A 15577-nucleotide genomic window follows, 5' to 3' on the forward strand; every position below is an offset into this window, starting at 1 on the left:
GCAACGTCTCTTCTGTAGGAGAGAGTTTGCAGGAAAGAGAAAAGGGCATCCCCACTAGGCTACGAAGTCTATTTTGTAGTCTGTCAAGGCAGGATAGACTGTTTTTAGTAGCTCCTGCTCAGATATGGCAGCAACACTCCATCCTTGGACGTACTTGGTTTTTATATAGATAGAGAATTGCATTAGCAGTGAGATATCTACTGGAGCAGTAGAAGGATCCTACCATTTTTCCAGCGACCTTGGCAACAGATTTGATGTACGTATTCCATTTCAGATCAGGAGTAAAGGTCAATCCCAGAAGCTTGTCAAAGCATGGATCCTCCCCAAGACGAGAGCCATCCATTTCAATTGATGCCAGATGAGGATCAGAGCGTTGATGATGTAAAGATAGAAGCTTGGTTTTAGATGCATTAAAAGTAACCAGCCACCTCTTCCCCCATTGTACCACGCGCTCAAAATCAGAGAGAGAACTTTGTTATTTATGGCCTTTGTGTTGCCATAGATGGTCGTGTCATCAGCAGAGATGTCAATGAATGATTTAAGTACGCGTTTTGGGAGATCATTGATGTAGATCAGGAAGATAGTTAGGCCCAGGATGGACCCTTGAGGGACACCAGCATTAATACTGTGGGCTTCTGATTTCTGCCCATCAACCACTACTCTTATGAGCCTATCAGGGGGAAATGATTTAATAATTGAGAAAACATTTCCAGTTATACCGTAGCTGGAAATCTTGTGAAGTAGGCCTTTATGCCATACCTTATCGAAGGCCTTTAATATGTCAAGAGCAATTGCCCTAGAAAATTGCCTTTGTCGAGAGATTCTCTAATCCTATGAGACATATTCTGGTTGAAGCTTTTTCAACACTAATTGGAATGCCGTCAGGGCCAGTTGCTTTACTGGAATCAAGGTTCTTGATTAACTTGATGACATCACACACAGACATATTGAATTTAAAAAAAATTCTCAATGTTGCAATATTTTAAGTTATAAATTTATTTTTACTAGAATATCTTGTTCTTTTCTTTTCCATGTTTAAGCTTAACCATATTACTTTTCATACTCGCATTTTTCTATTGTAACCCATTTTTCCAGGCTTCTAGTAAATTCACTTGTTCTTTGTTTAATTTTAGTCTTAGTTTTTGGCCCCCATAAACGTAACATACACGTTATAACAATGTACGCCACTCGTCTGCTTTCAATAAAACCACCCCAATTATTTCCCTTTCATTCTTTCTGTTTCACTTGCTATTTCTTTTTACCAGGGCAGTGAATTGGTAGCAACAGTAGTCACTGAAGCGACGAGGTTGCTATGGAAACCAGTCATAAAAAAAACGTCACCCACCTCACTTTTTTTTTTTTTTTTACAATTTTGAACACCAGTAAATTCATAACTTGTTTTATTGAATGAAATTTTTTTTTTCACAATATAGTTGAGAAGGTGATCTATAAACTGTAATAATTGTTTGAAATTTGTTTGAAAAATAAGTGAGTGGTGAAGCTTTAAAGCAGTTCTAAATGATTAAAACTGCCATTTAACCACATATTCAATTACGGTAGTGTTTGAATGATAATAGTGGGTTTACTCACTCAAGATTTAACACACAAACATTGCCACACACACACATATATATAGATATGAGAGAGAGGAAATGGAGGTCATTTCACTAACTCCCTAGTTTACTTTTTATATATTTCAGTTATTTTATGAACCTAACCGATAAATGACCCCAAGTGCTCTGATAAACTACAAGTCCTTATCCCTCCTCGGCATAAATAATCCTGACAAGCAGAAAAATCTGACCCCTACACAGAAACCTCTAAATGTAAAGAAAACCTACTCTAACAGTTTCTTCCCTAGGACTGCTGGACTTTAAAATTCCCTTCCGGGTTCCTGCTTCCCAGACTGTACTGACATGCAGAAGTTCAAGTGTAATATAAACAGATATGTTGCTGCTCAACTCCCTACATAGTATCCCTGAAAATTATGTCCCAGATAGTAGATCCCTACATCAAAGTGGCACTTTGCCTTGCTCGAGGTGAAAATGCAATAATAAAGTGACACCAGAAAGAATTGAAGAAAAATTTCAAAAGTGTACATTCTATGAAAAAATTAACTAGTTGAAATTTGTTTAAATATCAGTTTTTCTAAAGCACAAACGTCGACAGTTTTTTAAATGAGTTTTAACACATCACTTAAGTCTCAGACCTTATTAATAAAACAATTTTTAGGCAAAATTCAACTTTATTAATCAACATAGTTTATAAACCTAAACAGAGACTGATTCTAATGATTCAATGCCTTTTTTGTTGACCAATATTTGCGTAGGATAGCTAATGACATGTTTAGATGACCAAAACTGATGTCTGTTCCTTCATCTGTGGCCTGCAAGTGTAATGCATGAGGTGAATAATGCCCCTCCCTCCAATTCTTATTCAATCCCAACCAATCGTTCTTGCCAGTAGATAATAAATTTGGCTTCTCTATATATCTACCTTGTTTTATATATAAATATATATATTATACTATCAGGGAGACCTGGCATTGTCTGGGCAAGACTGAATGAGGATCAACAAATGTTCCACCCTCCCATACTTCAAAATCAGTGAAATCGACCATTTTTTAATCAAATCGATTAATTGCCTGCTCTAGTTAGCGACTTCTTTCCCTCCTGCTGTATATGCAGGAAGAATCTTTGCATGCCTTCAGAGTTAGTCCACAATACATTGTAGTCTACATTGAACTATAGAATTTACTGTTGATTTTATAAAATTATCTGTAAATAATGGCTTCACTTGAAGTTTAAAAAGCAAAAGTCAAGTATCATGGTTCAACAGTGCTCTAAAAAGAAACATTCATTTCAAACGTGGCTCCGTCTTATAAAGAATCTACAGTTGATTTTATAGGCTGAGCCTTTCTGCTTGTGTAGTGCTAAAACTTCTCAAACGTACTTGCTTTCTTAAATAGAATTTTTTTGATTATCGATACTTACCAGACGCATTGCGGTACAAAACCTACATAAGATCATTTCCAGAAACAAAGTATTTTCATGTGTGTGTGTGTGTGGGGGGGGAAGAGGTTGGATGTTAAACCAAGCTCCATATTATTTCAACCATAGCATGGCTTAAAAGGTGTTGAGATAAGTATATTATCAGATAGTAGGTTTCTTAGTGACCTTTAAAACATAATTTGTTTTATTAATCCTAAAAATGATCTGACAATTGTTTAAAATCAAAATTGATTTTTTGACAGTTCAACCGATACAACTTCATGACCTTTTTAAATTGGAAGTGAAAACAATTCTTCAAAACTGTTTTGAAAATTCGTTCAAGTTATACAGAGGTTTTTTTGGCTATCCGTTATTTCAGTATGAAACAAATGACCTTTTGAATTAAAGTGTTTGCTTAATAAAATTTGTCAATATTTTAATACCCCCCCCCCAACAAATATAAAGTTTGCTAAACCCCAATTTCTTTTAATTATTCCATAACTTATTTCATCAATTAATATTTGTACCATAAAATTCATTGCATTACACAATGATTCCTTGGAAACTTTTAAGCCCTGAAAATGAAAAGAAAATAAGATAAAAAATAAATACATTAGGGGTGTGACATAGCTTGATTGTACAGTGGTGATTTCTTCATGTATAGTTGAAGGTTTCTTAATGCTGGTCTATGAAGAAATAAGGATCACCCCTGTTTGATGTTAATAAAATTTCTTAAATGCTTTTCAATTAGTTTACTCAGATGAATCTGTACTTCGGAACTTTTTTTATGAGAATTAATAATTTGTTTTATTTGGATTACTGTTCTCATGGATCTGTGGGGCAATTAATAAAATGCTAAGTAATAATCAATTCTAAGTGAGTCATCTGGCAGTTAATGGTTTAACCCTCAGTGTAAGCAATACTGAGAATCATAACTTGCAAAAAAAAAAGCAATCCATAAAGGGTTTAGTTTAACATTCTGTACATATTCTCAAGTTTGACAAGAAACACCTAAAAAGTTTGGCGATTACATTGTGAGAACAGTAAGACAATCTATTATACTTTCATTTAATCTTATTCGTTGTCATGGCATGGTGGAAGAGGGAGGAAAGACAGCCTCAATTTGTTATAACCAATCATTTTAAGGCAACATTTTATGGGTTGTGCTTTACTGATTTCCAGTAGATTTCTTATATTTCTAACTTTGATGATGTTGTAATTAACATGTTTCCTATTTCGGCTTTCTCTGTTCACACAGGCCAATTAAGTCTGAACACTTTGATCTTGACAGGCAACTGTTTTCCATAGTTATCTTTCAATGGTTCAAAGCCCCACCCAATGCTGGGTTTTTGATTTCTTCATCTTAATATATCAGGATACCTGTCTATAAAATAAAGATCATTTTTATAAAACACTTAATAGATTTAAAAAAAAAAAAAAAAAAAAAAAAATCAATAAGACAAGAAGATTTTGCAGTAAAAATCAAACAATTTTATTTGTTGTATTTGTCTTTGTTGTTGTCATTGAAGCCGATGAGATGATCTTGCCTCAGTGGCCCGAAGATGGCAAACCAAAAGAGGGGAGGAAAAATGATAAAAAACAAAGAAACATTCTCCAGTGCAGCTCCTATAATTTGTCAATCAGAGTTTGGTAATAAAGGAGGACCCTCGTCCCTTCCATAGTCACCAGGAACAAACACCAGGCCGAAAAGAAAATAAAAAGAGATGGGGGGAGGGAGGGGGTAAAAACAACAAAAAAAAATATTGTAAAGTGGATGGAAAGACAAAAACCCAACAATTTGGACAAATATTTTAAGGCTAATCATTTAAGGGGAGGGGTGGATCAAATGTGAATTAAAAAAAAAAAAAGTGGGTAAGTGGGGGTTAAAAATTAAAATACTTTTGTCATTTCTTAGCTATTAGAACTAAAAGAGGAAATGGTTAATTTTCCAGAATTTTTTTTAGATATAATAAGCTTTACCTTGTTTTTCTTACCCAAATTGGTGGGAAATAAATAAGCATGGAAATGGAGAGAACGGTACAGAACAGAGGTACAGAACACAGAGCGAGAGAGAAAGGTACAGAACAGAGGTACAAAACAGAGAGAGAGAGTTACAGAGGTACAAAACAGAGAGAGATAGTTACAGAGGTACAAAACAGAGAGAGAGGGAGAGAGGTACAAAACAGAGAGAGAGGGAGAGAGGTACAAAACAGAGAGAGAGGGAGAGAGGTACAAAACAGAGAGAGAGGGAGAGAGGTACAAAACAGAGAGGTACAGAGGTACAAAACAGAGAGGTACAGAGGTACAAAACAGAGAGGTACAGAGGTACAAAACAGAGAGGTACAGAGGTACAAAACAGAGAGGTACAGAGGTACAAAACAGAGAGGTACAGAAGTACAAAACAGAGAGAGAGAGAGAGGTACAAAACACAAAGAGAGAGAGAGAGAGAAGAGAGAGGTACAAAACAGAGAGAGAGAGAGAGAAGAGAGAGGTACAAAACAGAGAGAGAGAGAGAGAGAGAAGAGAGAGGTACAAAACAGAGAGAGAGAGAGAAGAGAGAGGTACAAAACAGAGAGAGAGAGAGAGAGAAGAGAGAGGTACAAAACAGAGAGAGAGAGAGAAGAGAGAGGTACAAAACAGAGAGAGAGAGAGAAGAGAGAGGTACAAAACAGAGAGAGAGAGAGAAGAGAGAGGTACAAAACAGAGAGAGAGAGAGAGAGAGAGAGAGAAGAGAGGTACAAAACAGAGAGAGAGAGAGAGAGAGAAGAGAGGTACAAAACAGAGAGAGAGAGAGAGAGAGAAGAGAGGTACAAAACAGAGAGAGAGAGAGAGAGAGAGAGAGAAGAGAGGTACAAAACAGAGAGAGAGAGAGAGAGAGAGAAGAGAGAGGTACAAAACAGAGAGAGAGAAGAGAGAGGTACAAAACAGAGAGAGAGAAGAGAGGTACAAAACAGAGAGAGAGAGAGAGAAGAGAGAGGTACAAAACAGAGAGAGAGAGAGAGAAGAGAGAGGTACAAAACAGAGAGAGAGAGAGAAGAGAGAGGTACAAAACAGAGAGAGAGAGAGAAGAGAGAGGTACAAAACAGAGAGAGAGAGAGAAGAGAGAGGTACAAAACAGAGAGAGAGAAGAGAGAGGTACAAAACAGAGAGAGAGAAGAGAGAGGTACAAAACAGAGAGAGAGAAGAGAGAGGTACAAAACAGAGAGAGAGAAGAGAGAGGTACAAAACAGAGAGAGAGAAGAGAGAGGTACAAAACAGAGAGAGAGAAGAGAGAGGTACAAAACAGAGAGAGAGAAGAGAGAGGTACAAAACAGAGAGAGAGAAGAGAGAGGTACAAAACAGAGAGAGAGAAGAGAGAGGTACAAAACAGAGAGAGAGAAGAGAGAGGTACAAAACAGAGAGAGAGAAGAGAGAGGTACAAAACAGAGAGAGAGAAGAGAGAGGTACAAAACAGAGAGAGAGAAGAGAGAGGTACAAAACAGAGAGAGAGAAGAGAGAGGTACAAAACAGAGAGAGAGAAGAGAGAGGTACAAAACAGAGAGAGAGAAGAGAGAGGTACAAAACAGAGAGAGAGAAGAGAGAGGTACAAAACAGAGAGAGAGAAGAGAGAGGTACAAAACAGAGAGAGAGAAGAGAGAGGTACAAAACAGAGAGAGAGAAGAGAGAGGTACAAAACAGAGAGAGAAGAGAGAGGTACAAAACAGAGAGAGAAGAGAGAGGTACAAAACAGAGAGAGAAGAGAGAGGTACAAAACAGAGAGAGAAGAGAGAGGTACAAAACAGAGAGAGAAGAGAGAGGTACAAAACAGAGAGAGAAGAGAGAGGTACAAAACAGAGAGAGAAGAGAGAGGTACAAAACAGAGAGAGAAGAGAGAGGTACAAAACAGAGAGAGAAGAGAGAGGTACAAAACAGAGAGAGAAGAGAGAGGTACAAAACAGAGAGAGAAGAGAGAGGTACAAAACAGAGAAGAGAGAGGTACAAAACAGAGAAGAGAGAGGTACAGAGGTACAAAACAGAGAGAGAGAGAGGTGGAGAAGTACAGAACAGAGATAGAGAGATGTAGAACAAAAAGAGGTACAGAACAGAGAGAGGAAAGAGATCGAGAGAGTTGAAGGTGAAAAATAAAAATAAAATGGAAAATGAAATCATTTCCTCTTTCATTCCCCTGCCCTTTTGAGGTGTGGTCCTAATAAAGCAACATGTCCCCTGGCCTTGTCCATGGGTTTCTATCAACCTCTCCTAGCTGTAGAGAAAAAAAAAAGCAGCAGGAGATGACAGATTTTTCTTAATATAAGAAAAACTGACAAAAGGTTGAGATTCAGATTTGGTAAGGGGTGAAAACGAAAATGTTTTGTTTTGGGAGAATGGGAAGAAAGAAAAAACGGAGGGGTGAGGAGCTTTTTTTCTTCTCGGTGGAAAGAAAAAAAAAAAAAATAGTAAATTAATATTTCATAAAAAATAATATTTGAGCAAAATTTAGAAATGGGTTTGTCTTTTCACCATTTCTATAAATTTAACCTTTTGTTTTTGCAATAATAAAAAAAAATAAAAATGATTTTTTTCAAAGATATAGGGCTCCTTGTGAGGGGAGAGAATCTCTAGGATTATTCCACCCCACCCCCAATATCTCACTCCACCTCCAAAGTCTAACTTGTGACAGGGATGGGAGCAGTGGTGATGGGGTGGCGCTGCTGGAATAGCTTCAACCATTGGGCGGGGTGATGTGGATTGGAGAAGAATCGTCAAATCAGGTTTTGTTTGTCCAAGAGAAGAGCGTCAGCAGAAAATCATGAAGGGCAGTTTATGACACCGCAGAAAAGGAGGGGGAGACGGGGGCTGTAAACATAGGTAAAAACCAAAAGGAGGTTATGTTTGAAAACTTAATCATATCATTGTGGACAAAACCTGAAATGAGCATTATTTTAGGTTTTGCCTACATGAAGAAATATACTAATATTGAAATAGTAGAGGTAGAATATATATATATATATATATATATATATATATATATATATAGAGAGAGAGAGAGAGAGAGAGATGAATTTCTTTAAGTTCACACACATAAAATGAGTTGAGAGCTTAATGCTTATATTACTTAGAGCTCTAACTATAAAAAGGTAAGATTCTGAATTTACCTCATAAAAAATATAATTCATACAATCGCTCCATTCCAAAATACAGTTTTCTTGAGATTGATAAACTCAACATGTTTCAAAATGCTTTAGCAGTGAATTTTCTATATATATATATATATATAAATTTTTTAAGCAAATTTACTGATAAACCATTCTGGAACATATCTCTAGTTTATCAATAATGCATGGTAACTGTCAAACAGTGAAATAAACGGTCATCAATATTGTATACTTAATCTCAACAAATAATACAACTATATAAGCAAGAAACAGTAATAAATGCCATATAATTTAAGAGCTATAGTTATGCAGTTTAAGAGGAATACATTTCTTATAGATGATGCTACATATTGTTAATGAAATTAACTGTAGTGATACCTACGGTTTTAAGTAGGTAGTAAATACAGTCTGTTAGATGAAAATAATCAATACCATCTTATCCATCATTAGACCGTTGACCGATAAGATGATAGTGACATAATAGACTGGATTTACTATCTACTTTGACATCACTAGCTAATGAAATTATTATATAAGATGATGTAAAAAAAAATAAAAATAAAAAATGATCTAAAATGTCCACTTTTTCAACAAGTGATAATCTGAAATCTTTGACTATCCAGATCAGATGAAGGCACTTTTGGAAAGTATCCTTTGTAGCAAAAATACCTTTCTGATTAGTAATCGACTCAATCATATAGAAGTTTCATAACCAGTTATTTTTAATACTTTATTTAACTTATTTCTAATGAAAAGTTTTATTTTATTTATTTTTTTTTTTTTTAGAAATCAGTCAGCATAATTTATGACAGTTTTTTTTTCCTTTGTTCAAATATATAAAGAAATGTATTTCTTGAGCTGTACTAATTAGATAATTTTTATCCTTCATTTCTCATTAAACATAAATTTTATAATCTATTTTAAAATTTAAATAATCTTAACAATTCATTATTTGGATTTAAACCATTGCTCTTTCACTGTACATTACAAAAGTTATTTTTGTAATGTCAATGTTTTACAAAATAAAAAGTGCTCAATACTTAACCATTTTAAATTTCTAAAATAGAGCAGAATGATGAATTAGAATGTTATGTTATTTATTGTCGTTACCTTTTACATATGTTTCATATTTTACATAATCTGATAAGAAAAAATTTTTTTAACTTCAGCATTTGTTATTTTAATAATCCTCCATCATTAATGTAATCGAATTAATCTATATATCCGATCTTTATGTTGGATCAATGATTATGAAAAATTTTAATATACATTTATTTTCACGTCAACATTTTGATATCAATTCAATTGCTCATTTCAGAGTTTGTCTTTTCCCCTAGACATGAGTATTGCTAATTTAAAAAAAAAAAAAAAAAATGGACAATTTTTCTCGATTAAAAATTAGTGATAATATTAATAAAGGAAAACGACAATCGATTAAACAAGAGAGATGAGTTAATATCAAAATGGGCATGACATTAATAAAATAAGCACATTCAAAATCATTGATTAAATATAACGATCCTATATATTATTATTAACCAAATCACAAACAGTGAAAACAATTTGAAGATAAAATTCGGGGGGGGGGGGGAAATCTCCAAAGTTTTCACATGATGCATGAAACAAGTAAAAAAGGTAGACACTAAATGACATATACAACATTTTACTGTAAAATAGAATGAAAGCACAAGTAAAGATAGAGAATTAGAGAACAGACTAATGGTGTCAGAGAAAATCACAGAGGGAAACACAAAAAGGAAAGAAAGAAAAGTTTAAAAAGGAAAAGTTTAAAAAGAAAAACTTTAGGATCACAGATAAAAGCAGTCCACGGTTCTTTTAGCTTTTTGTGGCTGGAAATTCAGGTGTTAAATTAATAAAAACAAATAAAGATTAGGTTGGAAGTAGAATGTTGAGAAGTGTCACTACGGATTTGTTTAGAGTGAAACAAAAAAGGATGGGGAAGAGAGAAAGGAATAAAGAAAATGCCCCACATGATGACTGCAGTTGTAAAGACATTTCAGTTGTCATTAGGTTTGCTAGGAAAGTTCCAGCCATGATTGCCTGGTGCTGTGGAAGGTGGAGAAGGGTGGTTCGGCTCCCAGATGTGAGCCACAGCAAGAGGATCATAGACAGTGCTAGGATTCTGAAAAAGAAAAAGGAAATGGTTAGCTTTCAGAATTTTTAAAGGGCAAACTCATAATTTAAATTATTTGGACTACTATTTTCATCCTGTTAGATTCATATTTTGGGCGATGCAACCTTTGACCTTCCTTCAGGTGCATCTTTTGTAACTTGTGAACTGAACTATTTAATCCATAGAAATAGTTTAAAATCTGTACAGGTTTCCAAGTTCAAATAGAAGGGGCTCAGGTTAAAGGAGGAGATGCAGCTGAAGAAGGTCAGAGGTTAAGTCACCCAAAACGTAAATATAAAACAATGAACCTAAAGATTGAACGATACAACAGTGGATTAAAATTGGCAACGTTTGAATCAAATATAAAAGTCAATGTGATTAAATATCTACAATCCTCTTTATCACACCAACGATAAATTCCATTACTGTGGGTGGATGGAGGGGAAATTGCAAAGGTAGAGATTTGCAACAGACAAATTGAATCATAATATACTACAGCATCACTCATTCCATTTACTCTGCTTGTAGGTTAATGTTTGTTTTGTTGGGATTTATGGCATGCCAACCCCTTGGGTTATTTTATGCCTAGTGTCTATGGATTCAGGGAGCCTTTGCCCCCTGCTCTAGCTGTTGCATAAAAGGGTTCTTTTTAAAATTTTTTGATAAGGCCAATTTTTTAAAGATATGAAAGTATGACGTGGGGATTGTTTTTATCAAATAAATCCTTAATATTTTTTTTATTTGTAGAAATTATTCCTTGTTACAAAATCAGTGCATTTAATTAGTATATGTTTTATTTTGAGTGATGTTTGACAAGGTATACAGACGGACTGGCTTTCTTTTTTTTTAGAAGATATGAGTAGGTTAAATGTGTATGGCCTATGTTTATTCTTGCTAGTTTTACTTTTTCTGTTTAGTTTTGTATTTTGTCCTTGATTTTTAATTTTTAGCATTATTTTGTGAAGTTTGTTGTTAGGATTTTCATTCCAGTAAGTTTTCCATTTCTCTGTGGTGTATGTATTGATATGTCTTAAGATCTGTGTATGGAATTTTAAAATTTGCATCAATTGGGAGATTTAAGGCGATTTTTACTGCTGAATCTGATAGTTCATTACTTTTGATACCAGAATGGCTCAGTATCCAACAGAAAATGATTTCTTTTTAAGCATTTAATTTTGTTAACTTGTTGAGTAATTTTGTGATTAGAAGATTGTCCATCTTTTTATTTTTGTTAGTTTTTAAAGTAGATTGGGAGTCTGAAAGGATTATAAATTTGGATTCTTTGTTATTGAAGGCTAGACTAAGAGCTAGGATTAGAGCATGTATTTGGACACCGAAAATTGATGTTTCTTTTGGGAGGTTTGTTTGCTTTTTGGTTGATTTGTTGAGTATTGCAGCACTGGCTGTTGCATTATTTTGTTTAAACCCATTTAAATAGATGTGTGTGGTTTAGATACTTTTCTTTGATTTTATTGAGATCATCATAGTAAGTTATTGGATGGGTATGTTACTTTTCATGTTTACTTAGATCTATGTTGGGGGGGGTACGATTTTCCAGGTAAGGGTTTTATGTAGGACAGTTTCATGGATTTTGCTTCTTTGGAGATTGGTTTTATTCAGAGTCCAAAAGTTTTGATTGTATTTTTTTTTGGGGGGGGGGGTTGAAAAAGTGTTTAAAATTTGGGTTTAAAGTGCTATTGTGTACTGGATTTGTGGGGTTAGCTGTTAATTTTGTGTAGCGAGTGAGTGTGTTTGTTTAACGGCATTTCAACCTCTAAGAGTCATTTACTGCCAAAAAAGTTTTGTTGATATAATAGGTTTTCAGTTTCTTGAAAAAGTTTATCTTTTGAAGCAAGATGTTTTAGGTTTTCTGAAAAATTGTTTTAGTTGTAAGAGATTTGGTTTTCTAAACTGAATTTTACTTGTTTACTTTATAGGAGTTTGAATACATTTGTTTCTTTTAAATAGTTTATGGTTTGTTGGGGTTCCACTTCTTGGAACACTTTTCTAATGTTTGTTGTTTTAAAATATTTCTTTTGGGTGTGTTTGTGTTTTCTACATTCTGTCAGTAGGTGTTTGTTAGTTGTTGGTTGCAGAGTGTGCAATTTGGCGTTTCCTCCGCTTTGATTAGGTAGGAATGAGTTAATTTTGTATGTCCAATTTCTTCTCTTCTTCCTTTAAAAATTTTTTGTTTTTCGTTTTTCAATAATTAAATTGGTTGATGTTCATGCAGTTTGTTTGCAGTGCATTTGTTCCATTCCTCTTGCCACTTGTTTTCTATATATTCGTTGATTTTTCTTTTTAGGTCTGTGTGTGGTATTTTAATTTTTTCCATTTGATGATTTGTGGCTTCTTTAGCCAGTTTGTCTGCCTTTTCATTTCTTCGAATGCCGACATGACTTGGTATCCAGGCTATTATAACTTTTTAATTGTTTTTTTTTGGTTATTTCATTGTATTCTTGTATAATTTCTGTGATAAGAGTGTTTAGATTTTTCTTCAAGGGCCATGATACAGGATAGGGAGTCTGTATATATTATGAATTTTTGTTCGTTGATGTCTTTGATGTGTTTGAGAGCTATTTTGATGGCCTGCAGCTCGGCTGTATATATTGAAGCCTCATTGGGCAGTCGTATCTATCTGTGCATGCTGAACTTGTTCCGTTTATAGTTTTAGACCCATCGGCGTATTTTTCTCTTAGTTCTCCAAAGTTGCTTTTGTTTGTTATATTATTTGTAGTGTTTTTCTTGTAAGCAGTAAGTGTTATGTCGGTTTCTGGTTTTTATAATGTCCATGGTGGTCTGTCGTTTGTTTTTTGAGTAATTATATTGTCGGGGTTTTCATTGATTTGATGTATTATTTTTTTTAATTCTGTGTCAAAAGGAGGGTATACTTTTTGGTTTCCTTGAATAAAAGTTTGTACATTGTGGGTTGAAGGTAGTTTTGTATGTTGGGTTTTCGGGGTTGGTTTGTAGTTTTGTTGCGTATTGTAATGCTAGTTTTTTCCATCTTAAATGCAGGGGGTAGTTCTTGGGCTTCTACATGAAGGCTTTCCATTGGTGAAGTTCGATAGGCTCCCAGGCTAAGTCTTAAACTTTGATTCTGTATTGTTAGTAGTTTGTTTTTGTAGGATTTGTAAGTAGAGCTGTATATGGCACAACCATAATCCAGTTTGGATCTGATATGTGAGCAGTATATTTTGAGCATTGTAGCTTGATCTGCTCCCCAGTCTAGTTTTGATACTATTTTTAAGATATTTATTGCTTTTAAGCATTTTTGTTTTAATTTGTTAATGTGCTCTTGAAGTTTAGTTTGTTGTCTAAAATGATCCCTAGAAATTTGGTGCGTTGTACTACTGGTATTAGTTGTCCATCTAGTTTGAGCTGTGGGTCAAGGTGGTATTTTCGTTTCCTACAAAAGTGGATACATGTGGTTTTGCTTTTGGACATTTTGAATCCATTTTGGTTAACCCAAAGATCTATTTTGTTAAGGCAATGTTGCATTTGTCTTTCGATAGTTGGCATATTTGGCGATGAGCAAGTTATTGAAAAGTCATCAACAAATAGTGTTTTTTTGAATCCCATGTTAACATTTTCGATTATACCGTTGATTTTAATTAGAAAAAGGGTGGCAGATAGTACACTACCTAGTGGTACCCCTGTTTCTTGTGTGTATTGATCTGATGTTATATTTCCTAAGCATACTTTAAATATTCTGTGGGATAGGAATTCTTGGATAAATTTTGCTAGGTTTCCTCTGATTCCCATATTATGAATATCTTTCAAGATTCCGTATCTCCACGAGGTGTCATATGCTTTTTCGATATCAAAAAAGATTAAGACCACGTGATGGTTTCTTATTAGACCGTTACGGATATATGTTTCTAGCTGAATAAGTTGGTCATTAGTACCTTGATTTTGTCTAAATCCGCTTTGGTGTGTAGAGATAAGATTATATTTTTCTAAATGCCACATTAGTCTTGTATTGACCATCCTTTCTGTTTTGCATATACAGCTTGATAGGACGATAATTGGAAGGGTTGGAGTGATCTTTTCCTGCTTTAGGAATTGGGATGATATTGGAGTCGAGCCAGTGTTTTGGGAAATTGTTAGTCCACCATATTTTGTTAATTATCTGTAAGAGTATGTTGAGAGATGTGTCTGGCATGTGTTTTAGAAATTGATAGTGGATGTCGTCTGGACCGGTAGCTGTATCTTTACTTTTATGAATTGCATTTTTTAGTTCTGTTATAGTGAAAGAGATGTTATAGTATTCTTTGTTATTGTATGTGAAGTTGAGTTTTTCTTTTTCTGTGTTGTTTTTATATTTTTGGAATTTGGGGGAGTAGTGGCTGGATGATGAGTTTTGACTGAATTCATTTGCGATTATGTTTGCTGTTTCTTTTTTGTCTATAGTTTGTCTACCATTTGGTGTACTTATATTATTTATTGGTGTTCCAAGTTTTTTTCCAGTTATTTTTCTTATTATTTCCCATGTTTTTTTTGATGGCGTGTTGTTGTTCAATTTGGAAATATAGTTTTACCAGGTTTCTTTTCTGCTTTTTTTTATAATATAGCGCGCTTTTGCTCGTGCTTATAGGTATTTTTGAAGGTTGGGTCTTGTAGGATGTTTTTTGAAGTGTCTTAGTATTTTTTTCCCTGTTGGCTATTGCTTCTTTACATTCTATTGTGAACCATGGCGTTGATTTTGGGTGTGGTTTGGTGGAAGATTTTGGGATTGTCTTGATTGCTATTTCGTTTAGTGTATTGGTGAAAGCTAACATAGGATCTGGTTTGCTAACTATTTCTTGATTAATTAGGTTTGTGCAAAGTTTGCTAAATTCAGTCCAGTTAGCTTTATAAATTTGCCATTTTGGTTTTGTTTCTTCTGTTGTAGGTTCTTGGGTTTTGAGAAAAATTGGGAAGTGATCGCTGCCGCACTGGTCGTTATGTACCTCCCATTGGAAGTCCATAAATATTGTGGGGGAGCATAGTGTTAGGTCAATAGCTGATGTCGTTCCTGTGCCTGGGTGAAGGTATGTTTGTGTTTTGTCGTTAAATATAGTTACTTCGGGTGATTCCAGTAATGATTCAATGATTTTCCCATTTTGGTTAATATTCTCACTTCCCCACATTTTGTTATGGGCGTTGAAGTCCCCCATTAATATAAAAGGTATGGGGAGTTGTGTTATCAGATGTTCAATTTCGATTTTATTTAGTTTATGTTTAGGTGGAATGTAGATTGAACAAATAGTTGTTGGTCGGTGGAGTGTAGCTTTAATTGGTATTATTTGAAGGTTTGTTTGGAGTTGTAATTTTAT

The 15577-nt window shown here is 34.5% G+C and overlaps 1 protein-coding gene across 2 annotated transcripts in view; it reads right to left on the reverse strand.

The window, feature by feature from the left end:
• Window positions 1-9772: 9772 nt before the first annotated feature.
• LOC145294154 (transmembrane protein 131-like) overlaps window positions 9773-15577 on the reverse strand; it is a 215448-nt gene continuing 209643 nt past the window's right edge. For both annotated transcript variants that reach the window (XM_080141270.1, XM_080141264.1), the window contains exon 38: window positions 9773-10268. In XM_080141270.1, coding sequence (XP_079997396.1) covers window positions 10143-10268 — 126 coding nt within the window. In that variant the 3' untranslated portion in view covers window positions 9773-10142. The remainder of the gene's footprint in view (window positions 10269-15577) is intronic.

The sequence above is a fragment of the Euprymna scolopes genome, chromosome 2 (genome assembly GCF_053919585.1).
Source record: "Euprymna scolopes isolate OS-2025 chromosome 2, ASM5391958v1, whole genome shotgun sequence".
In the NCBI taxonomy this organism is placed as follows: Eukaryota; Metazoa; Mollusca; class Cephalopoda; order Sepiida; family Sepiolidae; genus Euprymna; species Euprymna scolopes.